At 45.6% G+C, this 25,130-nt stretch overlaps 2 protein-coding genes across 2 annotated transcripts; one reads left to right on the top strand and one right to left on the bottom strand.

The window, feature by feature from the left end:
- Positions 1 to 277: 277 nt before the first annotated feature.
- Positions 278 to 1,812, bottom strand: LOC108155388 (thioredoxin domain-containing protein 9). The gene is made up of 3 exons (XM_017286168.2): positions 1,704 to 1,812; positions 1,256 to 1,505; positions 278 to 1,183 (listed from the first exon to the last, which is right to left on the bottom strand). The coding sequence occupies exons 2-3, from the start codon at positions 1,430 to 1,432 to the stop codon at positions 710 to 712; spliced, it is 651 nt and encodes a 216-aa protein (XP_017141657.1). The 5' UTR covers positions 1,433 to 1,505; positions 1,704 to 1,812; the 3' UTR covers positions 278 to 709.
- A 1,462-nt stretch (positions 1,813 to 3,274) lies between these two features.
- On the top strand, positions 3,275 to 24,524 carry LOC108156276 (205 kDa microtubule-associated protein). The gene is made up of 3 exons (XM_033388651.1): positions 3,275 to 3,733; positions 3,823 to 5,733; positions 21,221 to 24,524. Exons 2-3 carry the CDS (start codon positions 3,847 to 3,849, stop codon positions 23,213 to 23,215), a joined length of 3,882 nt encoding a protein of 1,293 aa, XP_033244542.1. The 5' UTR covers positions 3,275 to 3,733; positions 3,823 to 3,846; the 3' UTR covers positions 23,216 to 24,524.
- Positions 24,525 to 25,130: the final 606 nt, after the last annotated feature.

Genomic DNA, 25,130 nt, shown 5'->3' with positions numbered 1-25,130 from the left:
GTTTTCTTTCTGATGCTTTATAGAATTACAAAAATAAATATAAAAAACTTGTACATATGTGTTAGTTACCACTACATTAGGAAATGCATTACATCTCTGTCAAATTGTTAGAAAATATATATATGCCAGATGATATTTTGTTTGTCTTTTTTGTTTGTTGTGTGCATTCTTTTACATTCACCATTTAAGAGCGAGCTTGAGTACGTGCGGATTGTGCCCCAGAGGCAGACTCGAAGATGGGAGCAAACTACTAGCAAGTGGATAACAAGCAAGTGGGTAAAAATATTAGAAATTATTGTAAAAAACAGTATTAAAGAGTTTACATAATCGTGCATAATAATTGAGGCTTTATAAACATCGTTTCATATGAGATATAATTAAGATTAGGGTACTTTTAAGCTCGCTAGAGTGTTTAAACGGGGGTAAAAGGCAACCGAATACTAATGCTATACGAACTGAATGTGCGGAGTGGATAGGGGGGAGAGGAGGGTCGCAGCAGCAGGAATACGCTCGAAAACGTAATATTAAATAAATAACTCTAAAAAGTATGCCTAATTGGTTTAGATCCATGTGCTAGCTTTTGATTTGTGTGTGTGTTTGTTTGTTTTTTTCGATTTGTTTCAGGCCAAGCTTTGAGTGTGGGTTTTGTTGTGTGTTTTGTGTGTGGCTGGGACTTTTGGGCTTAAGGTTACGGAATGGGTGGCTGTTGTTAGTCATCCAGTTCGATGTCAGAGTCATCGGAATCATAGCCGCCACGTATTGTCTTTTGCGCCCGGTTCATGTACGGCTTGCGCTTCACATCTGGCGGCTGCATGAGATCGCCCTTGTACTCAATCACCCCCGAGTGGGCGATGCGCCACTCGAGCATCTCCGTGGCGAAATCGTCGCAATTGCCCAGGTCGGTGAAGCCTACAATGAAGTCCTTCGTCTTGCTGTCCTTCACCAGTGCAATCGTGGGTATCACCTTGATACGCAGACGCTGCGTCAGGAATGGGGACTTCTCGGCGTTCACCTTGCAGAATTTGGCCTCCACATGCTTAGCGGCCAGGGTCTTCAGGTGCATGTCCACGATGCGGCACCGCTCGGCGCTGTCTCTGTAGAAGTGGCACACGATGTTGGGTGACTTTTTCGACACCTCGAAGAACTCTTTCTCGTCAGCCAGCTCCGTGTAGGTGCCGTGGCCCTGGGGGAAAGAGGCGAGAAATCGGTCAGCTCTTGGCGGAAGCCGTGCGAAAGCGACGGGGGCATTACTCACATTTCTGAGCCACTCTTGCTTCTTGTTGTTCAGCTCTTTCAGTTCGCGTAGGCGCTGCTCGCGCAACACCTTCAGGTCGTCAGAGTCCAGGTTATCCAGGCGGTCGAGCTGCTGGTCCAGCTGCTGCTCGATCGTCTTGGCCGCATTGAACAATTGATTTTCCAATAGGTGTGCCATGGCTGGTGTATTCTATCTGTCCAGATAGCAAACAAACCTGCGCTGAAGATTTTCCTCTGGTTTAGCTCGGTCTCTGCGTGTGGTGCGGCATGTTGAGGTGAGGTCGAGGTTGAGGTTGTGTATGTGTCCGGCACAAATGAAAGGCGTAGCCATAGGAGCCGCAGATGCGTCATGATTAGTGGAAAATTCGGTTAAGTAGGCCATATTAGTGGAAGTTTGCAATGGGCTGCGTCAAATGCAACAACAAATGAACTTTTTAGATGGTACGTACATTGATAGTTCGACTATTTCATTGATTTTAATGGTTTAAAGTTTATTTTAGCGTAGTGTTGTGACAGTGTGACCGTAGATTTATCTACAAAATACACCGTCCAGTCCCGTCTCATTTTTAAAATACATCGACAAAATATTTGTCGGTGTGTCCCATCATATTCCTCGATTTTGAGATTCGGTTGGATATTACTAGTCAGCTTGGATCCTCAACCCTGATCATATATTTTTATCTGACAATCGAATCAATTTTACATAAGAATGGTTTATTTTAAGAACTCATCTTTATTGTATGTTTATAAAATAAGGTTTAAACAAAAAAGGTCAACAAAAATGTGCCAGTTTTTACATGGTAACTACACATTTGCTACATGTCAACAACATATGTACTTATGGAGTACGGTCATTTGTATACCCTATAGTCCATACATTAATATTAAAATCCTGTTTTCAGAGCTGACATATTTTTCACATATTCATGCATTTAATTATATTCCTGCATATATCTCCATCCCGATACATTTTTTCAATGTCTGTAACAGCTTAGTACAAATTTCTCTTTGCATACCTACTGAAAATACAAAAATTTCTTAAAATCGGTCATTGCAGTCATTGGAGACTCGATGGCAAAGATTTCATCACATCATTAAAACAAAGTATGAGGCAATAGCGTACCCTGGGTGTGGCAGGGGGGCAGCTGCCCCTTCTGCATCCATATTAGTAGAACAAAAATTTGCATTTAATTTTCGCTGTATATTGAACAAAAATGGTTTTGTTTAATTCATTAGATATGATTATCCGAATCAATCCTTCCAAATTCATATAAAACTATCATCTTATCATCTTTCGCCCCCTTTGCGAAATCATATGCTGTGAGGGTTAAAAAATGTCCTAGTCCTCAGAGCATATTGTCGTACAAGCCTTGTAATATCCTTTTGCCGTTTTCTCCTGTTGTCCATACCTTGTTGTTCCATTTCCCATATATGTTTGGTATGGTATGTTATGAAACTTCAAGAATGTAGCGATGCTCAGGTAAAAGATTTTCTGGTAAACGAGAATAGAAGGGATAGGATAGGTTGGATCTACAAGAACAATTTACAAACAGTATTCTTTTTCGCGGCTTAACTCAAGTTGTTCACCGCCTTAATTAGAGGTGGGCTAAGTTCGTTTCGCTTATCGGTATATTTCGTTATTTTTCTTGCGACCATGTGCCACACACAAATGAGTTAACGTGTAGTTACCATGTAAAGAAATTAATTTTGTGGAAATTGTTGTTGACCGTTTTGACTTAAACCTTATTTTATAAGCAATGAAATAAAGAATACATTAATCTGACCATTATTGTAGGAAATTGACTTAATAATCGGTTAAAATTATGAAGTCAGACCTGAGGGTTTGTGCTAGCTAGTAATATTCAACCGAATATCCAAAACGAGGAATAGAATATGTTCCAGATTTAACACAAATAATTCGTCAGTATATTTACGGTATATTTTGAAATTTGTGACGTGTTCGGTATATTTCTAAGGGACAAGACGGTATATTTCATCGGAATATCCGCAGCCACACTGTTCATATCAAAACTTTAATTTCAACTGAGCGGTTGCAGCGCGCGTCGGTCGGCTTGAAGGCGAACAATTCAAAAGTAACTGAGGAGCCCAATAAAATCTTATTTGAGAGTTAAACAGAAGCACAGAAGGCGAAACCAAAACGTTCAGGTGTTTGTTAAAAGTTGAATGTGCTAGCGTGTGCGTTATTATTCCGTTTTCACATTTTCTCAAAAGTGCGAAAAAAGGGAAGAAGGACCGAGTGAAGAAGCAGCGAAAACGACAAGCGAAAAATTTGTTCGTGACTCGGCGGCTGTGCTGTTCTGTTTGCTTCTCCCTCCCGTTCGCCGCTCTCTCTGTGTGTGTGTTTGTGTGGTGCGGCGTGTATGTGAGAGGGCACAAGGAGAATTTGCAAGAAGCAAGAAAGAAACGCCAGAAAAAGAAGCGAGAAGAGAAATAAAACGCAGTGGCGTGTGAATCACGAGTAAGCTGAATCATTATTATAATTTTTTTTGGCAAGCCCAAGAGCCAAAAGAAATTGTTTATTGCTAAAGGAGCACCGATATCCCCCAGAGAGAGATAGAGAGATACAGCAAAATGGAGCACGAGGACAACGCTCAGTTCGATAATTACATGAACCGCTTCGCGGAGAATATTCAGCAAATCGCTGGCGGTGCCGGCAATGCTGTCGATGCTGCCGGCGAGCTGGTGCCCAACATCGGCGCCGCCTCCGTCAAGTCGGGCGAGCACGAAGACGACGAGGAATGGAAGTACAGACATGAAGTGCAGCAGAGCGAAAAGCAGCAGCAACAGCAGCATCTTGGCGGCTTCGGCGAGGAGGACTTCGGCGCTAACGTGGCAGGAAATGGCAACGGCAACGGCACCGGCAATGGGTTTGGCCACCACGAGGCAGAGCTGCTGATCGGCAATGGGCTGGGCAATGGCGGCGGTGCAGCCGCTGGCTTTAGCCTGGTCTACGAGGACGAAGACGTTGAAGTGATCAAGAACGATGGTGACTTCTCGACAAACTCCAACACCACAACGTCGACCGGCGAGGTGGCCGGCCTGGAGCGGCACGATCAGCAGCAGCTGCTGCTGGAGCCACAGCGAGATCTGCTGCAGCAGCAGCAGGAGCTGCTCCATCAGCAGGAGGACGAGGATGAGGCCAGCTCGGTGGCCACCACATATGGCACCAGCAGCCTGAGCGAGAACAATCCCACGCCGCTGGATCAGGAGGTGGTGGGTGGCCAGCAGGAGGAACAGGAACAGGCACAGGACCTGCTCGAAGCCTTTGACAACAAGGAGAACAACGATCCCGTTGTCGACCCCGAAGAATCTCACTCGCAACTCAATCCCAATGCCGTCGCATTTGTGCCCAATTTTGGCTCCCAGCCGTCATCCCCATTGCCCATGGAGGGTGAGCCTGTCCTGGGCCTGAATCCGCGCCAGCTAATTGGTGGTCCTCTCGACGATATGGTGGCGGAGAGTCCCCGCAAGGGCTCGGCCAGGGACAACATGGACGCCATTGCCGTGCCCGACGAGCGGGAGTTTGACATTGAGGCGGCCAAGCGACCCCATGAACTGGAGCAGGAAAACGATGTCTTTACCGATGGCAACCTGGAGCAACAGCTCTTGAATGGAGCAGGCGCTGGCTTTGTCCTGGGCGCTGCCCCGGTCCTCGAGGATGTCCTGGACCACGGCCCAGAAACCAGCGTTGACTTGGATCTGACCGTGGACCAGATCACCGCCAGCAACGACATCATGAAGCAGTCGTTCTACGGCGAGCTCAATACCTCCATCGAGGACATACTCAACTCGGTGCAGCCGCTGCCGACTCAGTCGAGCGAGGATTTCGGAGCTGCCGAGAAGGAGCTGCTCAATGTGGAGGAAAAGGAACATGTCTCGCAGTCCCCCTCCACGGAGGAGCTGCAGTACCAGGCCAACGACGACCAAGACCAGATTCAGATTCAGCAGATCCAGCATCAGCAGCAATTGTTTGGCTCTGCCCCCGAGGACCCAATGCAGGCCTCGTTCTATCTGGAGCACACTTCCAGCGAGGCCCATCAGCAGCAGCAGGAGCAGCAGCGCCCAGAGGAGGATCTTGACCAGCTGCCCGGCGACTCTTCCGATCCCTTCGCCGAGAACGTCAACGACCAGAGCCTGCTGCTGGACACCAGTGCCCCACTGTTCAGCCCCGAGGAAATTGCGCCCGTGTCCAAACCGGACGCCAGTGCCCCCCCGTTCAGCCCCGAGGAAATTGCGCCCGTGTCCAAACTGGACGCCAGTGCCCCCCCGTTCAGCCCCCAGGAAAATGCACCCGTGGCCAAGCTGGAGCTGGAGCCGCAGCAAGCCGATATTGTGGACATTACGCCGTCGCCGCTCTCCTCCACCGAGGAGAAGCATCTCGTCGAGGACACCAAGGAGACATTCGAGCAGGAGACTCTATTGTTCGAGCCACTTGTCGAGGCCGGAGCTCCCCCACAGGTAAGCCGACCGCACCTGGCTTTAAACAAGAAGATGACTCATTAAAAGTGCCAAAAAGTCATCATTATTATGCACTCGTTTGTCATTTCATTTGTTTTCTCAACCCTGTTTACAAATATATATACACATCTGTGCGTGTGTGTGTGTGTGTGTGTGTGTGTGTGTACCAGTACCAGTATGTGTGTTAATTTTTCCTGTCTTGCTTCCGTTCCTGCCCTGCCTGCCTTTGCGCGCCTCACCTGGCCCGCCTAAAAGAGAAATCATTAAATTTGTTGGTATACTTCTTTGTCCTCTCTGTACAGCTCCTGGCAGTGCATGTGCCGTGACCCCTCCATTTGCCCTTTGTCTGGTCGCACAGTGAAACAGTTGCAGATTGCTGTCGGTCGGGGGGGTGGCGGTGCGGAAAGTGGGAGTGATAGAAATGTGTTTGCTGTCGAATATTTGTTTATAATTAAATTTTTCACAGAAAGTGGTTGCATTTATTGAGCCTTTACTGTCGTTATTGCACTTCTACGAGCCTGGGGTGTGTACCGTTAACTCGCTCACGCGTCGAACAACGTCTCCGTCTCCTTCTCTCTCTCTCTCTCTCTCTCTCTCTCTCTCTCACTTGCGATGTTTCCGCTGGCTCGGTCATGTCCTCGCCCTCGTTCTGGTTCTCATTCTCCTTGATGCGCTCTCCTTCTATTGCTCTGCACTCTCCTGTAGTGGTTGCAGCAGTCGTGCCGCCGGCCCGGCCCGGCCCGGGTCGGGTCGGGTCTCGACTGCCACTCAATTTTTACACTCAACAGGACACGCAAGTGTTTCCTTCGCCCTTCCCCCTGCCCCCTGCCCCTGCCAGAGAGCGGAGCGAGTACATATTTGGTGGTGTTAAGGTTAGAGCCATGCTCTTGGGTGGGGTTTTCCCTTTGTCTCTGAGTGCGCGCATGTGTGCGAATGTGTTTTAATACTTTAAATTCCGATTTGAAATAATTAAGGGAGGCCCCAAGGGGGTTGTTGGCCATTTGCCTTTTGGCCATCATCCTCTCTTTATTGCCTTTGTTGTGTGTCTGTGTGTGTAGCACTTAAAGCTGTTGACCCGGCTCGAATAAGCACTTAAATATTGTTGTCACCATTTTTTGGGGCTTCCACCTTTTATGTCTCTTTTTGTTGGATTTCCGTTCCAATTGGAATATTTTGGTCAAATGCATTCTTGTATGTACTCCACTGAACCTTTTGGCTCTCTCTCTCTCTGTCTCTTTCGTTGCTCTGTTTGCTCTCTGCTCTCAGACTGGCTGGCTGGCTGGCTGCAATCTGCATGGCCAGCAGCAACAACAAAAAGCGTAACAGTAAATGGCGTTGCCAACTTCTGCAAGAGCTGGCAACCTTTTCGCTTCGTTGCAAATTCCAGCTCCAATGCACACACACACACACACACACATGCACCGATGCATATGCACGCTTTCATAATTACAACAACACTAAAAACAGCTGCACACAGACAAACGGACAGAGATAGCTAGACAACGAGTAGGCGCGAGAGAGCGAGAAGGGGAGTGAGAGAGAGACGAGCTTTTGGGTTCACTTAATTGGGTCATATACGGTTTTCGCTTGCATGTGTATACGATTTTTATGATTCTCTTTATATTTGTTTTATGTGTGTTTTCTTCTTTGTCTTGCTTTGGGCATTGTTGTTGTTGTTGTTGTTGTTGCTGTTGCTGCTATCGGCATCGGCCACTTCCTGTGGGAGTTGTGCTTTGGGTGTAGCTTACGCCTGCAGACAAAACGATTGAAGAAAGCGGCTGCCGCTTGTCTTTTGCCCCCTCTTCTGCTTATTCTTATTCTCCTTCTGCATGCATTTCATTGTTTGCATATTACTATATTTATCAAAATGATTTGTGTCGTTTTGTGTCTCTCTTTTGTTATTTATTACCATTCTGCTCTTCTCCTTTCCCTGCCACCCAATTCGTCCTGCGCAGGGGCCATGATGTTTTTGACCAGATGTTTGACACGCAGCGAGGGGTATCTACAATTTCGGACACTTTGCCAGCCCTTCTATTTGTTGTTTATTATTACTCTGCTTTGGCGCACGCCACGTCTTCCCTTTCCTTCTGCTTTGCTTTGCTTTGATACGATTCCGTTCCGTGTCGCATGCCAATTATTACTGTTTATTTATCGGCAATCACATATAACAACAACATTAGCGTAACAGACAGTTTGTCACCGATCTTGTAAACAAAAACAAAGACAAAACAAAACAAAAACCAGCAGCCATTTAGCCGCCGGGCGCGGGATTTTTAATCAACGAAAAATGAGACCCTACACAATTTTCAAGTGGTTTTCAACTTGTGGTCATTAAGTTGTTTCGTGAATGGGCTCTTTGATTGATTTATGGCCAGATAACATGATGATTGTCTGTTAATTGGCAGCAGAAGGTGCTCTCCGCGGCCAACAGCCAGGGGCAATCGTGTTAATCTAACATTAAAAGGTCGGGGGGCTGTCCCCAACGATGGGAAATCTTTGAGATTTTTCAATATTTTGAATATTCTTTTATTGTTAATAAGCTTTCAGCTTTCTATTCCACCTGTTACCTTTAATAAGAAAAAACTCAGTCATTACCTACTGCCCCTACCACGGAAGGACTGCAGGTCACTGTCTGGCTGCGGCACATGCAACAAAGCATGGTGATGCTTACAACCAAGACAGTTGTAGGAAATGGTAATCGAAACCCGGGAACATCTCATCTGCAACTGTCCGAAAACTTCCTGGTCGCCCTGGTCCTGGCATCACTAGAAGATGCCTCTAGGAGGACGCCTAAGGAACTACTTGCCTTTGCTAAAAATACCACGATTCTCGACGACTTTAAAACCTGATAAGCACTCCCGTGACGGTTCATACCCCCCTATCCTGATAACCAACGGCCTTACTGGCCTATGAGGTCCGTTCGGGCTAACTTAATCTAACACTTAAAGAATAATCGATACGATTGCTAGAGCTTTCGGGAGCACTGAATATCTGAGGCACATACAAAACAGCATTCATTGCACTTTGCTCTCCTGCTGCTCTAATCACGCAAATCTATTTATAAAATCAAAGCTTGAGAAAGGCGATACACATATGTACACATAGAAAGATAGATAGATGGAAAGATGGAGAGATAGAGAGATAGAGAGAGAGAGAAGATGCACTTAAAAAGTAGACAAACAACGAACTGATAAATGCGCAAAATTGTTCACGCGTCTGGCTTATGACTCAGCTCGAAAAAAGGTCTACCTACCGACCTATCGCCGGTGTCTGTGTCGGTGTCTACGATTCCCACAATGGGAGAAAAACAATTACAATTGCAAGCCGCATAGAATTACAATTACAAAATACAAAATACAATTTGTATTGTTTGAAGAGAAACTTTCCCTAGAGCATCGCTTCGACGCTGTAGTTCACACAATTCGCATGACATTTGGTCTGGAACCATTTTTTTCGGTTCAATTAAAATTTATACAATTTACATACATTTGCATTTCCATTTGCTGCATTATCATTGGGTTTTAGACTGAATCTTTGAATGACAACTGGTCGGCTCTGGTCTGGTCAGGCCACCACACAGTATTATTATTATTATTTTTATTTTTTTCCCGACTGTAATTGAGCGCACTCGTAATTTAAAACAGAGCAAAACATATATATATGTACAATATATTGTGTTTATGTGTGACCCTCCAAAAGTGAATTTATTTAGCAAATAAAATGTAGGTACATTCCAGAAATTGAGCAAGGGGAGTGCTGCTTAGATTAGGGGTATTCCTGGATTGGCTTTTGGTTTGTAAACCACACTGAATCGTTTCTACAGGGCAACCACTAGACGAAAGTCTAATCTAATGAACCTTCTAAAAAATTAATCTGGCAATTTAAATACCAAGACACCACGATAAGTTCCCTGTCTATAGAAGAAGGATGTACCTTTAGCTTAGCTTAGCTTTTGCCGAAGCATAGCCAAGAAGTATCCTTATTGTTTTACACACGACAAGCCAGGGATAGCCGGACTGAAAAAATGCAATAATGAAGACAAAAATTTGATCTAATTAAGAGAGTCATTAGAAAGCCGCTCATATGCATTTTATTAATCTTATACCCGGCTCACATTTTATTTGTATTTTAATGTTCCGAAAGCACGGAGATATCCAATTTTGCGGTGCTTTGTCGTCCTCCAGCGCCACAGTACCCACAAATAATTGAATACTGCTTGCTTTCATACAAAAAATTTGAATATTTAACTGTTTTTGTTAGCAAACAATCACATAACAGTGCAACCGTAGAGCCTGCGCCTCTGGTGCCAGATATATGGCATTTTGCTTGTCTTTGAAAGGAGAAAATTCACTAAAAATTTGCATAGATCCGTTGCCATGTCCAATCGTAGATACATGCTGGAATACCATTAACACGATTTTGATGCCTGCTACTTTTTATTTGTGCAGTCCAAGGCCTGACCCCAGCACGTGGCTGGTTGAGGGGGGAGGGGGCTTTTGGGGGAGGCCTAGCAGCAATTTATGGCCCAGACTTACAAAATGATTTTCGGCTTAACAGCCCCCGGAGCCACAGAGCCACAGAGCCTAGCCTGTAATTAAATTGAAAAATCCATTAAGATTATTAGCTCAATTAAAATTGCAGTTTGCTTCTTTCTTCACTCTCTTTCTGTCTATAGTAATTTAGTTCACACACACATACAGATAGATAGATACTCATGCAACGTGGCTTTTGCCGAGGCGCCACTCCATGACTATGGGAATGCGATTGCAATTGAGTGACGCCTGACGCTTGACGGTGGGGCAAGCAACGGTTGGTCTGGTCTGGTCTGATTTTTGTTCGCTCTCTCGTACTTTTGAAACCTACGCGAAGAAGGCGCAATGGCACCCAACCTTGTCTGCCCACACAGGACAAGTGCTTAGAGATACAGATAGATAGATAGACCCAGACTCCACTGCTGCTGCTGCTGCCCACCTATCGACAGACGCCCAAAGGAAAACGACAAAAAAAAGTATACACCGCTTAAGTGACAGCCAGAAGGAGAGAAAGAGAGAGAGAGAGAGATACCGATGTGTGTATCTCAAAACTCCACATGTCTGGGGATGTCTGCATGTATCTGTGCGAAACTCGTTTCGTCCCCAAAAAGCCAAAAAGCAGAACAATTGCAAGACAAGACAAGAAATCTCTTGCTGCAATATGATTGCTGCTGCTGCCACTGCCACTGCGACTGCTGTGTGGGTTGACTGTGGAGTTGATTGCCAAAAAGCAGGCACACACGGCTGGAGGAGCACTTGACGACGCTGCCAATCCTCCAGGCCAGGAGGCCCAGGCCAACTCAGGCAGACGGAGACGACTTGACGATTAATTGCAGCATTTTACATTTCGAGTTCAAAAGAAAATGCTTGCAGCAGCAGAGACGGCAGGGGCAGCCAGAGTCAGAGGCAGAGTCTTTGCTTGTATCTGGCAGATACAGTATCTCGTGCGGCCTTTTTGCCGCTGCATTTGTATGTGTTATCTAAATTTACATTTTCCCCATGTACCATCCACCATCCACGATGTACATGTATATATTTCATATATATCTGTACTTTTGCCCGTTCCGCGGAGAGAGGCGACACTTATGAGCGCCCTGCACTTTCGCTGGCTGCATCTTTTGAGATAGAACTCAGTGCCAGTGCTTCCTGATGGTGCTGCTGCTGCCCCTGCCTCTTCTTGGTCAGTGTATTTATAAAAATGCAAAATCCTCTGCCAAGTGCCAAGTTCAATAGCTTTTCATACACCCCAAAGATCGAGAGAGAGAGACAGGAAGGGGGACAGGGAGGGGGGGGCAGGGAGCTGGGTAAGAGGAGATACTTACACGAAAAAATCATTATTCAAAACGGGAGACAAAATGTCGCTGGGTGCATGTTTCTGTTCAGTTGTGTTCCTGGTTTTTTGGCCCCTGCAGCGATGGATTGGATGGATGGATGGACGGATGGTTGGCTGGGCTGGCAAGGATGGCAAGCTGGCAGACCCCAACTCCAGAGAGGTCTCCCCTCGGCACAAAAATAGAATTTAATCGCTTCGAGGCTGAAGCAGTGGGCTGGTATCCAGTGGGGTGTGTCATCCATCCAGTTGCGAAAAAGAAAGAGTGTTGTGTGTGTGCTGTTAATTGAAAGACATTCCAGAAAGAGGCCATCCCAACGACGATCCACTCACTGCATTCATCTGTCTTCCGCCTCAGCCCCTGCACCTGCACCTGCCCCTGCCCCTGCCCCTGCCCCTTCCGTATGTTTTCGGTGAGGAAAACTATCCGCAAGATTGATGTTTTCATGCCAGAGCTGGGTACCCGCCTTAAACTGAACCTATTTGTCTTCCAAGTGCTGCCCATCCGCTCTCGAATGGAGATTTAATGCATGTCTAACAAGACATAACAGTTTCTTTCGGCGACAATAACATCTTGATGGAACAGAGAGAGAGAGAGAGAGAGAGACGGAGGGAGAGAGGATTGGGATAGTAAAACCTGAGAACCAAGTCTGCTGTGGCCTCGTGTCTTGGTAGAGCCATTAAACTGGTTAAATTTAGTTGGAAATTAAAATAATTTTGTCACATTTAGTGCTATAAAAAAAACCTGAAAACATGGAAAGGAAACTCACATAAAGATCTGAAAGATCAAATGTTGTTTATAAAAGCATTCATTTGCTTGATTTGGATGTGATTTAGGGGATGTGGTTTTTTAGAGCCACAAATCCTACAAATTACATTCCTACTATGACTAATCACTATCACTATCTAATATCATTGAAAATATACGCATTTATTGACCGGTACTCTAATATTAGGTCATTCGTAGGACAAAAACAAACCTTATCGGCGTGACGTGAATAGAATCGGAGGCGAACCGTGAGTCGAACATCCATATAGCGAATCTTAAGGGGACAAAAAAAGCAAATCGTTATACGGAAAATTCATCATATCCGTAACAATAAATATTTGTAAGCCTATTTTGCTTTAAAATATATCGTAATATTTGTTTGCGTCAAGCAAATACTCAAAACTCCAAGTAGCCCAATGCTACAGCGAATTCTTTTGCCTTCTCTATCTCTATCTATAAGACTGACTATTTGCAATATAATCGGACATGAAAGCCTCTCTATAATCCTCTCTCCCTCTCTACTAAATCTCCATACCAACCTCTACCCCTAAAAACTGAGAACTGATGGAAACGTAGCTGTTGGTGATCAATTTTTAATGTCACCTTAATAATTCGGGATTTTCCCAAACAAATTTGCACTCTTGTTTTGGTAGAAAACCGCAAAAAAAATTTTAAAAATAATTTCTTTATAAGGAGATCGAAAGCGATCGAGTTACGGGCATAGAAAAAAAATCGTAGTAAAGAAATACTCTCTATAGGGAAACATCGCTGATTTCGAACTTCGAAAATTTAACAAAATTGCCGTGTTCTGGAAATAAATTCGCTATATAGAAAACTTTGTTCTACTGAAGCTCGTTATAGAGAAGTTCGACTGTCTTATTAAGATGCGTAACGCCCATACTTTTCTATGGTAGACGATATTTTTAGCATGGGCTTCACTCAAAAGCCATTCCAGCTCGGCCGATGTAGCCGATGACTGAGATTTAGTCTGTGGCCGTCATGCACATGACATGTATTTTGTTTTCCAAAGTCGAAAGAAAACCAAAAGAATGAAAAAATAATTCAAATTATGTTTTAAATATTTTGTAATTATTTAACATTAAAAATCATAATTTAATTTGTATTTCAACAATTTATAATTCCTACGAATACTGCTAAATACATATATGAACCCCCCTGGCGCGCTCTCTCACAGAGCAGCTTAGCAGAGTAGGGTGCCTGACCTTTTCTTTTAGAGTGGTTCCGCATAATTTGTATAATAAAATATTTGGTCATCTGCTGGCAATGTTTAGATATCGCTTTGGTTCCTTTGCCTTTAGCCGCTGCCAGGCCTTCGCCTATCGCAGTTATCGCAGAGCACTTGCCCCGCAATTAATCACACTCCAAATCCCATGAACATTCCCTGATAATAACTTCTTCTAGAAGGAAAGGCCAACTGCTATTTATAGTTCGAGTTATCTCTGCCTGGATTCCATTTCTAATGCCACACAAGTCGTGCAGAGATAGAGAGAGAGGCGGGTATATGGGTGGATAAATGGATCGTAAATAAAAGTAAATGTGGAGTTCTAGACTGGGTTTGAGCCCTGGAGTCATGGATCATGTTTGTCATAAAAGAAAATTGCGCAAAATAAATTCCGAGAATAGAGGAAAATGTTTCGACCGGTCTGCGGCTCAACCTGCGGGTCAATTTACTTTAATTAATCATAAAAACAGATACAGAAACAGAAACCAGCCAAGACACAAACAAAACGTCAAATTTAATAACAGAAGAGACTTCCATTTGCTTTGGGGGGCCCTCGCCAACATCTATCTATAGGAATTGACAGAACAGAACGGAACGGAACGGTCTGGATGGAATGGATGGAATGGGTGGGGAGTCGCCTCGGCCTGCTTCTATGGATGGTTTAGTGGAGCTCCAACTTTCAAATTGTCCAGAGATGATTGCACTTCCCCCCGGCCACAGCCCCAGCCACAGCCACATCTTCGCCGAAGAGAGTGTGAATCCAAAGCCAAAGCCAACGCCAAGGCATTGGCCATTAGCCACAAGGCTTTTTGCCTTGCCTCGCCTTGCCTTTGTCTAGAGCTTCGGGGGCCCCCAATGCTAAAGAACTCATAAAATAAAAAGTGGCAGAAGTACGACGGGTATCTATGGCAGAAGAGCCCCAGAAGCCCCAAACCAATGTTCGTGCTAGCCAAGTTTGTTGGCCAGGTGTTTTATTACCATTTGTGCTATTAACAATTTCTTTTGGCCCATGTTTCATGCTCTTTTTGTATCTCATATTTTGCACTATTATGAATTTGCTAGATACCCTCTCTACCCTCCCCCCCCTTCCTCTCTGCAGACCGTTTTGATTGGTGGGGAGAGGGACCCTCCTTTGGAACGTTTTCGGTTTATGGCCAGGCCGAGAGTCCAACTGTTGGCCAACAAAGCCAGTCAATTTCATGGCTGCGGCTGCGGCTGCGGCTGCTGCTCCATTCTAATGTATCTATCGGATGACTGCAATGTGGTTTCGTTTCTTTCTTTCTTCTTGTAATTGTATCTTTTCGGTACATTCTGTATCCGTTGAATACTTTCACAAAAGAACCAAAAACAACACAAAAACAAAAACAAGCCGCAGTTAAATCTATTTCATGTCCGTCGCTTTTCCACATTGCATTTTCTTGTCTTGTTTTTCCTTTTTGTTTCGTACTGGCAAATGTAGCTGTATCTTTAGCTGTGCATCTTTATCACATTACCGAATGGATTTATGGAGAGGGGAGTGTGCACTGGCTCTGTCTTTGGGGCAAACCAATCTGGCCTTTCACTTGGCCAAGAACCCATTACCAATCCCAATCCCATTTGGAGGGAGAACTGATTTATCATCGAACTTCACAGAAAATTAATTGAAATAATAAAATGCACTTGGTATTTTTTTTTTTATGGATCCGATAGATACATCAATGGAATTACAAGAAGTGCAGAAATGCTTCCCCTATGAGAGCCTGGGTTTTCGAGCCACCAGATAATAATCTCCCTATTTCTCTAAGTCCTGTTTCCCGTGAACGAAACTTTTGCCTCTTCAAAGTTTCATTTTATCTTGGGCCCTGTGTCTGGGTCTGGTTCGGGGTCCTCCGCATTTTCCCTTCTAATCCAATGCCGAGTCTCGAAACTTTCTGCATAAATCCAAAGAAAGAAAAAAAAGAAAAGTTCCATCTAATAAATTTTCTGCATGAACATTTTTATGTTATTTTCATTTTTGTGGTTTCCTAAACAAATTACAAACAAAATGGGGGGAAAAATTGGCAGATTTTCTCATATTTATTTTGGAGCGAAAATATATTTAACCGAGCGAAAATGCCATCGGCAACAGAGCAACCGCAGAGGAGGAGAGAACATGCCCCAACATCATCATCATCCTCTTGGCGGCATCGCGTTGGGCTTTTCTTTTGGAACTTGGGAACTCTCCAAAGTACAAAAGCAAAAGGCAAAAATTATAAAACATAATTAACTTTCTATTCTTTTGGATATGATTCGTTTTGTTGTTTCTCTTTCTCTCTAGCCGCAAAACACTTCAGACAGCGCTCCAGCCAGCTAGACCGACCTCATCATCATCGTCATTATGATTATCATGTGGCAACATGGTTTCGCAAATTTTTGTTGGCGGTTGTCTTGACTCCATCCCTCTTCTCTCCCCCCCTCCCCCTTCACGTATCCGTATCCGTATCTATGGCTGTGTCTGTGTCTGTGTCCAACTCTTGCCAGTTTGTGCCCTGCTTTATTTCTTTTCTTGAGATCTTTGGTGCTTTTTTTTTTTCGTCTGGCTTGCGAAAATGTTGCCATGGCCGTTTGCCGGTTTTCCTACACAATTTGCGCTGTATCTAGTTCTTTTTTCTTTTATTGTAGTTTATTAATTTTTTGTATTATTTATGCCAGAGCGCCGCCATAATTCATTGAGTCCGAGCCGGGGCTGAGTTGGCGTTGAGTCGGTGTATCGTTAATTGCCCAAAATTATATTAAGAGAATGACCACGCCCCACAAGGCCGCCGACTCATTGAGATTTTTCGAGCGAGTGGCTGACTAAGCGCAAAACCCATAATGAACCGTGAACTGAAAACGAAAAGCAACAAGAAAACACATGAGAGCACAAAAAGAGAAAATGTCGCAGTGCATTTTCTTGACCTAAGTCATTTCCGCACTGATATGAGAGTAGAGAGTGCAGAAGGAGAGAGCGAGGAAGGCGCTCCCCACCAAAGATAATAGAAATAGAAATAATAGAGTGACCAACGCCCAAAGCAAGTCCAGGGTTCCCTGGGTTTGTCTTTGCTCCTAACAGATCTTCTGATTAGAAGGGTACACAAATACGGGTAAAAAAGCACAAAAAAACTTAATTAAAATTCACAAAAGGTGGATTTGCTTCATGCCTCAGTGCAACTGCAGCGCAGTCACAGCAGCAGCGGCAGTAACTTTATGTGTAAGAATGATGAAAATACATACATATAACATTTTCCATTAATCACCATTGGGAGATTAATGATGTGCAGCAGCAGCAGCAGCAGCAGCAGCACATGAGCCGCGGCTGCATCTACCAAAAAAGAAACAAAAAATAATAAGGTGGAAACAATAGAATATATGCTCATGCGCCCAGCGCTGGCTGCATGTTGCGTGTTCCTCTCCAGTTGCATGCGGCATACTGCATGTTGCCTGCTTGCTGGCTTGCCACACGGTTTCAACATTTATTGCTCATCATAATTGCCGCGGCACAGTTAACCAAGCAGTATAGGCAGAGAAAACGAAAGAGAGAGAGAGGTAGAGGTAGAGGAAGAGTGAGTGAAGCGCTGCAGCCTGCAGGGCATATTAGTGTCTCCCTCGATCTCTCTCCCACTCGCTGGCAAACAAGAATGAAATAGAGATGAGAGGATTTGGCAATTTCTGGATGAGTCACAGTTTACAGGGCATCGGTTGGGTCGCTGCTGCCCGCACTCTTGATGTTCTCCTTTTCCTTTTGAATTGTCACTAATTTTTCTTTCGCATATTTAAAAATAGAAATTACATAGCCAATAGAAGCAAAAGCAAAAACAGCAGCAGCAGCCACACTTCATTACGCACGCACACACACACACACACTCGCATAAGGGAGGGAACACATGCAAAAGTCAAATAAAAATGCAAAGAGCAAACTTTTTCGCTTTATTTGGCATTGTATTTGGAGAGTTTGTGCCTCTCTCTCTCTCTCTCTCTCTCTCCTTTGATGAGAATGCGTATGCCCCCTCCCCCATGCCATGATCAGATCATCAAGAGCGTCGTCATGGAACATCATGGATCATCCGACAGCCGGCGGCGAATGCGAATTGTGCGTATGAAAAGGGAACGGCCCAAGACAGTGGAACATTAAGCTGTTTTATTGTGGTTGATTATTATAATCATTTTGTGCATACATATACACACTTTTATGGTTAGTGAATGAGTTTGTGTATGCGTGTGCATGGCCAAAAACGGTTGACAGTTCGGACCGATAGAGACCCTGCGCAGCGACTGTCAATTGCATTCCATTTTTGTACAAACCTAATGGCCACTGTGGTCGCCTCTCCTCCGTCCTCCGTCCTCCTTAGAGAGTGTGCCTCATTTCCCCCGTGTGCCTCGCGGTGCCCAGTTTTGGCTGTCTAACGAGCCATGTGTGGCAGCAAACGGCAACCGTTGGGTCGGTCGGACGTCGCGTACATCGAACGTCGAACATTGAATGTCGAATGTCGCATAGCAGCAGCGGCCTCGGCAGCAGTTGGGGAGAGGCGGAGGAAGGCCCGGCAAAGACATGGACGACTCAATACCAGTGATTTGTTGTATTTGCGCACAAATTTGCGACTCTATAAATTGTCTTGTACGCTTGTGTGCGGATCTCTGTATAAAATTATAGCCGGCCATTTGTTCATACTAAAACAACCGTACAGTCAGCTACGCTCCTGCTTATGCGATCATTCTCCTCCTCCTACTCCTCCTGCTGCTCATGCAAATGCCCACATACAACGCCATCTGTTGAACTTGATTTTTGTGTTTAATTCGATTTCTTTTGCTCTCTTTTACCTGCCCTCAGTCGCACTCTCTCACTCGCTGTCTCTTTCTCTCTGAATCGCACAAGTTGACGTCAACTTTCGTGCAATTTCTTCATTTGCTGCGCACTTTTTTGCAATTATCCAAAGCCAAAAATTCACATGAGAGCCAGCCGAGCCGCAGCTAGAAATTGTTGATGTCATCGTTGCGTTCTTTGTTTGCCTTTTGGCAAGAGGCAAAAAGCACGGACAAACACACACCATCCCAACACCAACAAAACCACCCACCAACAGCGGCAGAGCCGGTGACGGCGACCGTTGACGCCTCGTTGAGCAAATCAATGAGTGTGTGAGAGAGTGAGACCCATTGTTGTACTCTTTGAGAGAGAGTATTATGATTTTGCTCAAGTATTTACTACGTGCAAAGAAGCTTATACATATATTTATTTATATATTTCTGATAAGCATCAGCCGTAAGGCTTAACCAAATTGGGTTTAAATCAGATATGAAATTTTATACGAGTTTATGGACATGGCAACCAGGGTATCAAAAGCTTCGCTCCCATTTCTTTTTCTGTGCATGTATTTTTTCTGCCGGCTTCTTCGAGTGCCAAAATGATTTGTAAATAGACAGAGAGAGAGGGAGGGGGAGAGGGAGAGAGGGTTTGCGGTACTCTAGCACACAGTGAAATCTCTTTCATTGAGTGGACCACAAATTGAATGTGCAAATTGTTAGATATTGTGTGTGCCCACTGTACACATTTGTGTGTGCAAAAGTACGAGTATTGGTTGGCCAAATAGATTATTTGTGCAAAAACAAAAAGCAAAACACTCAATTAACACACCGGGCAGGCCGGCCGGCAATCGCCGCTACAGAGAGCGCTGCCAACTTGTGCGGCTATCAGCTTCCACACTGATAAAATACCGAGCAATTATCGCGGCGATTAAAATGCACACAGGGAGTGGGGCAGTGGAGTGGAATGGCTTGCAGAGTTATTTGAAAACGCGTATTACATCATTTCTAGTCATGATTGATTAGCAAATAGCAGCGACGATGAGTCATGGGGCAAGGAACTAAGTCTCGAGAGAGCTCCGACTAAGCTGGAGTTTGTCTTTCATGCTTCTTTCTTTCTTTTTGTTGTTGTTGTTTTTTTTTTTTTTTTGACTTATTCGCTTCAGCTCACTTTTAACCCCATTACGCTTGAGCAACAGTCCAAGCAGTGTAAAGCAGTGGAGAGAGAGGAGAGCAAGGCAAAAGAAAGTCCGACCAGACCAGCCGGCAATTGCGCGAGGCGAGTGGGCTAAAAGTGGGCAACCGAACTGGGAAACCTGGCAACCCGGGACCTGGCAACGAACGGGGCCCCGGCTGGTGGCATTTACTGGTCAATGACATTTTCGAGTTTCAGATCGCTCTCTGTGCTGCGATGTGCTGCGGTGTGGGTCGACGATGCGGTGGTGCGGTGTGGCCTGGCCTGGTCTGGTCTTTGCGTGCCACAGAAGAAAAGTGCCGGAAAAAATGTTAACGCTACATTTTCCCCTGCGCCAAAACTAACGCCGAGTCACACTACTAAGTCACTGACACGTTTCCTGTCATCTGACTGTCTATTTTTTTTTTTCCTTCTTTCTTTCTCTATCTTTGGTTTTTGTTGTTGCTCTGTATGTATGCCCTGGCCATGTCATCGCTGGTTTGGCTCTGTGCCTGCGGTCTGGTTGTTGGTAATACAGTGAGACATGGGGCTAGAATACTGTCCAGCAACTGTCATGACATTGTCGGGGGGGGCTGTTCCTGTTCCTGTTGCTCCCGCTGCCGCTGCTTTCTCACTTTCACAAGTTCTCTGGGCTCTTCTCTGGGCTGATGTCATCATTATCATAATTTGTATGCATTAGTAATGTGTCTGCGTGTCAACCCTGGACCCTCCCTGGCAAATGCGCAGACAACACTCCCCTTAGTTTACTCCGAAATCTACAGTTACCCGGGGGTTGAGTGCATCGTCCTGAAAGGGCTGCCACTTTGTACCACATTTTGGGATTAATTTTACAGTGTTACCTACGGATGTGGGATATGGGATGTGGGTGGCAAGATTGTCCCATAAAACATGCACCATTTAAAAGCACTTTAGTTGATTTCTTTTCGTCAAAAATCCTTCCTGGAAAATGTATATATGCCTGCTTTGGGGCGCGGTCGCTGTCCCGATATAAAAAATATTCCATCCACTTGCTTTTATATACGCGTATGTGGGGCATGTGGGGCATGCACACAGCATAGTCCACAGTCCAGGCCAGCCCAGATGATATTCATTCCTGTTTTCCCTCCGTATTTATTTAGCTGGAAATTTGTCTGTCTGTCTTCGTGGTGTGATTTATTTTCGTTGGAGCACAAAATACTTTGGTTGCTGCATCTGTCAGATATTTTTACGAGCCACGAGCAATAATGCCATAAGTAACGCGCAGAGGGAAAACTGTTGTGCCACCATTTTGCTGTGTGCGTTGTGCCCCCAGACAAACGGAGATGTCTTTCAATGGACGGGGGCTTATTGCATTTATCGATTTAACAGCACTGAAAACTTCGAGAAGGGGGATTCCAGACAAACGGGAGACTGGAAGACAGCGACAATGGAGGGCCAGACACTTACCAAATGCTTCTTTTTGTTGTCTTTCGGCGATGGCGATGGCGATGGCGATGGCGATGATGATGATGTTGTTGATAATTGTATTTTAGTTTAGTCATCTTCGGGGTGTGGTGTCTAGCATTTCCAATTCCCCCGAATCCCCCGAATCTTTTCCACGTCACTTAATAATCTTTTCTACCCACTTGTTTTTCCTTTTCCGCAGGTGGAGGAGTACGCTGCCTTCAATGCAGCTTCCGGCTATGAGGCTCAACGCTCCATCGAGCAGCTCGCCCCGTCACCGGGAATCAATCCATTTGCTGCGCCATTCACGCCCGCACACTTGGCCGAGGAAGTCATCGTGGCCCAAGAGCTGCAACCGGAAATACAGGAAAACTTCAACCAGCTGCAATTGCAGGAGGAACTCATCGAGGAGGAGTACCAGATTAGCCCTGAGCCTGAAGCCGCCGCCCCCGCCCCCGCTCCCGCCCCCGTCAACGTGTTCCCCGACTTTGCTGCTGCTGCTGAGGCTCCAGCTCCAGTTCCAGCTGAGGCTGCTGCACCCTTTTTCAATGGCTTCGAGAGCAATACCACCCCAGAGCCGGTGCACCAGCAGGAGGAGATTACGGAGCCATCGGTGCTGCTCTACTCTGAGCCAGCTGTGGAGGCACCAGCTCCGGCTCTTCAAGAGCCCGAGCTGCCTGTGAGCTCTGAAGCAACTTCCGAAGCAGTAAAACCCGTTTCTTATGCATTTGACCTGGACGACACTCCGGTGGCTGAAGCAGAGCCCATCCCTGTGGCCGCCAGCGAACCCGTTGCCGAGGAGCCCCCCGTGGTCGCCGCTGCTGCTGTGGTGGCTGCAGCTGCAGCCGCTGTCGCCGGCACTGCCGTGGCCGCAGCCGCAGCTGCCAAGGCCAAGGGAAAACCAACTCCCACTGATGCCAAGAAGCCGGCTGCAAAGCCTGCAACCACTACGGCTGCTGCCAAGCCCAAGCCAGCAGCTCCTTCTGCGGCAAAGAAGCCCGCAACAGGCCCCACAACAACAGCAGCACGCCCTCGGACGGCACCAGTGGCTCCCAGGACCACGACTGCATCGTCGTCGACAGCTGGCAAGCCGGCCACCACTGCCCGCAAGCCGCTGACCAGCTCGGTGGGAACTGTTGCCGCCAAGCCGGCACCCAGGACCACCACCACAGCCAGTGCACGGCCAGCGACAGCTCCGGCCGGCCGTACGGCTCCCGCCAGCAAGCCGTTGGCCAGCAAGCCCCTGGGCAGCACTTTGACCAAGACAACAGCCAGCACAACGACAGCCGCTCGCAGCGCTGCCTCTGCCAGCCTGGCGGCACGCAAGCCGCTCTCTTCGGCCACGGCCAATGGAGCTGGTGCCAGCAGCGGTGCTGGCAGCCTGGCCAAGCCACGTTTGGCGACCACCACCAGCACTGCCGCACCCAAGCCGAAGGTGCCGTCGCCTCGCAGCGCCGCCCCTACTGGCGCCAGCACAGCCCGCAAGGCGGCGACTGCTGCTTCCACAACGAGTGCATCCTCGCAGGGCGCTCGTAGCCCCACAAAGCCAACGACCCATGGACTGGGCAAGAGCACCGCAGGCAGCAGCACTACTACCACCACCACTACTCGCGTCAAGTCGGCCACAGCGGCCAATGGCACAGGCACTGGCACTACTACCACATCGACCACAAAGACTTTCACAGCCCGCCCGGCACCCAAGTTCACGCACTCGACGGCCAGCGGAACCACCGGCAGCAGCAGCACCACCACGCGACGCTCCCTGCTGGCCTCGAGCTCGACCACGACTGCGGCCCAGCGCAAGACCTCGCCCCTGAAGACCAGCAACAACACGCTCAGGGCGTCGCCTCTGAAGTCAGCTGGAAGCGCCTCCACCACGCCGCTGAAACCGAAAGCCAAAGAAACAGCAGCCGCTTCCAAAGCCTCGCCGGCCGCTATAAAGGCGCGCAAGGTGCCCACCCCGATGAAGGGTGCAGCCCCTGGGGCCCCCATTAGGAAACCAGTGCCGGCTGAGCCGGCTCCTCCGGCCACCAACGGCGAGGAGGAGCAGCAGCCACCCATTACCCAGAACGGCAACGGATCACACGAGGCAGAGGTCGTCGCAGAGGAGTTCCCAGTGTCCCAGGATCAGGAACAGGCACCAGCTGTAGCTCCAGCTGCAGCTCCACCCGCAGAGGTGTCCCTGCTGGATTTCTAGGGCAAAAAAACACGAGAATTACTTTACTAATATTATAAACATATTAAGCTAAAGTACTTTGTGCGCGCGCGGACATCAAGAGAGGAAAATAAGATGGGGAAAACAGAAGAAACGGAAAACTTTAAGACAGAAAATCGAACCCGAATTGTGAATTGTGGGCCCCGATACCGATGCTCCAATGCAATCGAACCGAACCGATCTATTTATACATCGACTACGATTTCGATTTCTTTATAGATATTTATATATATATTAAATGTATGTTATTAAAACGAAGCCCCAGAGCGAAAGCAACGTTTTGTGCTATTTTGTGAAGGTTTTTTGTACCGCTGTGGCAAATGATTATACTATATGGTGTGCTCTGTTTTTTCTCGCTCATTTATTTAAGTTTTTTAGTAATTGTTCCTCACACGCTCTGTTATTTCTTTCGCCCATGTGCTAAGCGAAATTTTTGTTTTGCTCCGAACGGCACGACGGCACCCAAGCGCATCGCTAAAAACCACAAAAAATAATTGTCATTTTTGCAACATTTTTAAAGGCAAAGAAAACCCAATTGCAAAAGAAAGAAGCCCCCAAAAAAAACACAAAAAACATTGTCAAAAAGGGAAAACGCAAAAAAAAAAAACAAAAATCAAATAAAACTATGAAAAAATATCGTGTAGGAAGAACAAAAAAAAGTATAACTGTAGCTATTAGTCGGCGTTCTAACAAGTTAATATGAAGAAGAAGAAGAAAAACCATAAAAAAATCAAAACTAATCGAACAAGAAGGAAAAGCAAACAAAATTTGCGCAGCTGAAATGTTAGACTGCTAACCATTTAAAAACGAAAACAAAAAGAACTTATAATATTACTAAATGATTCAAGCAAGAATCGATGTGTTTTAACTGTCCTCCAAGCACGCACGCATATATTTTATTGATTTAAAAATGTTTTGTATACGTTCCTCCAAGTTTACTTAAAAGAAAAGAGTTACAAAAATTTAATTTGCTTGAAAACCCGAAGAGCAATCTAAATTTTAACCCAGTGTATCATTTTAACTTCAGAAAAAAAAAAAATCTTGAAATGTTTTCTGTTTTAACACATTAGAAAAGTAGTTTTTTATGCCACCAGGAAACTGGTTGAATTGTATTATTATTTTTTAATTCGTTAAAGACAAACATCAGCAAGCAATCGGCAGAACGAACATTTAATGTAACTCTACAGCACCATCCCCGAATCACACACACTCTCTATACATATACTGTATGTTTAAAACGATATTACCAATTAAAAATTAAACAAAAACGAACAAAAAAATACTTAAAAAGGAAACATTACAACTTTTGATTTGTTTTATTTTATTTGTATTTCATTTTTTAATTTATTCCTTTGGTTTTAGTATATACAGATCCCGTTTCAATATATTTATATAGAATGAGAGATACCAAAGCGTCAACGACTCGAATTTATTGTATTGAGAAAACCAATTTTGCCTGCTTTTGTGAAAGTAAACACCTCCCCTGTCACCTGTCCCCTGCCCTGTCGGGGGGGAAATGTGGATAAGTTTTTAGATATTAAGTTGCTAGAGTTGAAAGTTTTGCCTCTATTTACACACATAAATCAAATATACAATGCATGCAATAATACAATACACAAGTATGTATTACCTAGATAAGCCTATGCGACGATCGATCGATCCTATCCATGTTTTTAGAGAGTTGGTTGGTTGATTTGCGTTATTCGGTTTGCCCAGCCCCGCCCCGCCCCCAGTGCCCTTCACTTTCATTTGCCTTATTACTAGTAATTTGCTAACTAAAGCATAAGCTAAATTATGATAATTATTATATTACATCTATTGAAAGAGTTTAAGAGTCGAAAGCACGAGACTCGGGCCCCTTCCAACCCTGATATCCAGACCAGTCAAAGACCTTCAC

Source organism: Drosophila miranda, chromosome 2 (genome assembly GCF_003369915.1).
Source record: "Drosophila miranda strain MSH22 chromosome 2, D.miranda_PacBio2.1, whole genome shotgun sequence".
NCBI lineage: Eukaryota > Metazoa > Arthropoda > Insecta > Diptera > Drosophilidae > Drosophila > Drosophila miranda.
The sequence above is the reverse complement of the archived record's forward strand: the minus strand, read 5'-3'. Positions and strand labels throughout refer to the sequence as shown.

What these genes read in the sequence shown, in the direction of transcription:
- LOC108155388 (XM_017286168.2), bottom strand. Translation starts at nt 1,432, where the DNA reads ATGGCACACCTATTGGAAAATCAATTGTTCAATGCGGCCAAGACGATC. An exon ending in AGCAAGAGTGGCTCAGAAAT is followed by an intron (nt 1,184 to 1,255) that starts GTGAGTAATGCC and finishes TCTTTCCCCCAG; the next exon opens with GGCCACGGCACCTACACGGA.
- LOC108156276 (XM_033388651.1), top strand. Translation starts at nt 3,847, where the DNA reads ATGGAGCACGAGGACAACGCTCAGTTCGATAATTACATGAACCGCTTC. An exon ending in AGGCCGGAGCTCCCCCACAG is followed by an intron (nt 5,734 to 21,220) that starts GTAAGCCGACCG and finishes CCTTTTCCGCAG; the next exon opens with GTGGAGGAGTACGCTGCCTT.